Source organism: Rhea americana, unplaced genomic scaffold, assembly GCF_003343005.1.
Source record: "Rhea americana isolate MKP2758 unplaced genomic scaffold, rheAme1 scaffold_14, whole genome shotgun sequence".
Taxonomy (NCBI): Eukaryota; Metazoa; Chordata; class Aves; order Rheiformes; family Rheidae; genus Rhea; species Rhea americana.
Window position 1 is genome coordinate 6,614,268 of NW_028185483.1, and position 2,771 is coordinate 6,617,038.

A 2,771-nucleotide genomic window follows, 5' to 3' on the forward strand; every position below is an offset into this window, starting at 1 on the left:
ACTTTGCATGGCAGTAAGTGGTACAATACAGTAAAATAGATTTTCAACCAACCAAAGGTAGAACACAGAACAGAAGCTGTGTTGACAACTACAGTGTCCCTTCCTCTTGTACTCTGAGCATTGAAGTTTGAATGGAACAGAGAACTAAGATGGATGGATGGACAGATACATGGACCACCCACCACGGATCCAGATTTCTTCARATATGGCCTCTTTCTGTCAAAAGATCTATTTTCAAAGATGTTTGAGGATATGGACATTTGTCCCAATCCGTGCATATCTCCCAGTCTAATCAGGCACAATATTCAGAAACATCATGCATGCCCACTGCAGCCATGCTCATTCATATGATTCATGCTGAAGCATATGAACAGAAACATGTAAGCTTTGGTTATAGAGATCCAGAACTCACAACAGTTGCTCTTGTAGGCATGTTTTTCAGATAGAAACTTGCACATAAATTACTTCTAGTTAAAGTAACAATGATTCCTATTCTGAAAGTGGCAAGGTGACTATGTGGTTGAATGTGGGAATAAGTCTTTAGAGAACAATTTAAAATAAAGGACACTCCAGATTATATCCCATTATCTGCAAGGATTTGGGGATAGTTATGATTTTAGAAAGCTGCTTGTTCTGCATTTTGAAATAGAAGAGCTTGGGGTAAAGTACGATAGTGAGCTAACAAGTTTGTTATCGTATCTTTATGTAGAGTTGCTGAATATGTTTTCATTCTATAATCCTTAAATTAGAACAGAGGTAATTGTTTTCTCATTGAGGAGAGAAAAGGCTTGGATCTATCCAAGTYTTCTTTCAAATTAATACACAACATGACGTGATCTAGTATCTCTCTAGCCACAAGGTTTGTGATTTTCATGAGGCCTGTCGACATCTCTGAAAAGAGCGGGAATGTACGTTTGCCTCCATCAAAGGTCCGTGCATAACTTGACCACACAATTGTTAGAGGAAATGTAAAAAAATTCATGCTGTATGTTAGCATGACACTTCATTATGTATAGGAAACTCAGACCATAATGCTCAGCAAAGGGATACTTGTGTAACTAACCTGCTATGCATGAGAGAACTTYAAGCCTTCGCTATCCACTGATGGTCTGTATTTTCATTCCTGTCACTGCAATCTTTGATGAATTACATTGTCATACATAATGAAGTCTTCACAGGAAAACTACTGTAGTTTACTTTGATGCTTAGTCAGAAGAAAGAAGGCAACGCTAGAAAAACAAATTGGAAATGCAGATATTGTAGTACATTATCTAGCTTATTGTGCATTCTCTTGTACCTTGAATGGATTCCCCTTTCCCCATGAAACTGGTCACTCACAAATCATGCTGTTCAAAAGTGACAAGCTACATGTATTATTCTTGCAGTATTAAACTTTTTTTTTTTTTTTTTTTTTTTTTTTTTTTTTTTTTTTTTTTTTTTTTTTTTTTTTTTTTTTTACTTTTCAGTCCTTCAAATGAAACCAGTTGCAACTCTCTTTTAGTCTCATTTACTTAAGGCCAAATCTGTAAATCTATGAAGCCACATTACAGCCACATTGTATAAAAAATTGCCCTTCTACCTCCCTTTATTTTATCCCTGAGAAACAAACCCCAGTCTCCTATGTATACTGATGAAACCAGCAACTTCTATATATCTCAGAACAAGTTTTCTGATTTGTTTAGAAATAGCAATTTATTCCCTTATTTATGGATTTGTAATATCATATGCCTCAAGAGCATATTTGTGTTGGAAAAGCTTATTAGTTAAACTATTTAAAATGTTCTTTGTACTTTAAAATGCCTATTTGCATTTAGTAAGGATTAAAATATTCAGCTGATGTCCAGAAGGTTCAAGCTGTTTCCCTGTAACTGAGCAAATGAGGAAGCTAAAAGCTTGAGAAATAAGAATCGAGAGCAATGTAAAAAATAAATGTTAAWTCAATACATTTATTTATATTTGGATTTGTTAGTGACTTTAAATAAACAAGTTAAGGAATAAATAGTTAGATTAAAAAACACTGCCAGCATGTAAAGAAGAAAGAGCATGTTTAGCTACTGGCTACTATGTCCTGAAGAATCAGTTCAGCTTTTCAAATCTATTACACGAATGTGGCTTCAAATGTGTCCACTGTGAAGACTTYAGATAGTGTAGACAGTAGCTATACAGGTAACTGCTATGTAGAGAKAATTATTTCCTAATAAAAGCAGTGGTTCACAGAAGAGAACTTGCTGACTGGATGATCTGACCCTACACAGAGCATTTAGCATGGCATGTTGAGTGAGATTTGGTCACGCCGGAGACGCAAGTTTGCTGTGCACGTTCAACAGAACRGTGATCTCTGTTCGATGGATACTCGGGAAGCTGTTTTTACATACATAAATGGCAAAACATACTAYATTGGGGGTTAAGTACAAGCTAATGTAAAAACACAAAGGTCTTTCCAATTTCCTAGATACTAAGTACTTAAATCTATCGTGGAAACGACATAACCTGAAATTATTCACTTTGCTACGCTTCTCCCACCGTCCTGTCCCTGCCGGAATTCAGGGGCGAACAGGGCGTTATGCCGGGGCTCCTGCAACTTGGCAGAACGCAGGCTCGCTTTACGACAATCCGTATTGAAGGAGATTTTTACCTTTTTGCCTTCTCAACCTCTTTTCCTCTGTTTTGTGTTACTTTCCGGGAGCGGCTCTTAACCCGCCGCCGGCGTCGCTCCGGGAGGAGGCCGCGCAGGCGGCCAGCCCCCGCCGCGGGCTGCGCCCCCGGCTCTT

At 37.9% G+C, this 2,771-nt stretch overlaps 1 protein-coding gene across 1 annotated transcript in view; it reads left to right on the top strand.

Annotated features, from left to right (window-relative positions):
• Nucleotides 1-2,563: 2,563 nt before the first annotated feature.
• Nucleotides 2,564-2,771, top strand: part of DIPK2A (divergent protein kinase domain 2A) — a 20,018-nt gene continuing 19,810 nt past the window's right edge. The window contains exon 1 of the mRNA XM_085298697.1: nt 2,564-2,671. Within this exon, the coding sequence (XP_085154823.1) occupies nt 2,564-2,671 (108 nt within the window). The remainder of the gene's footprint in view (nt 2,672-2,771) is intronic.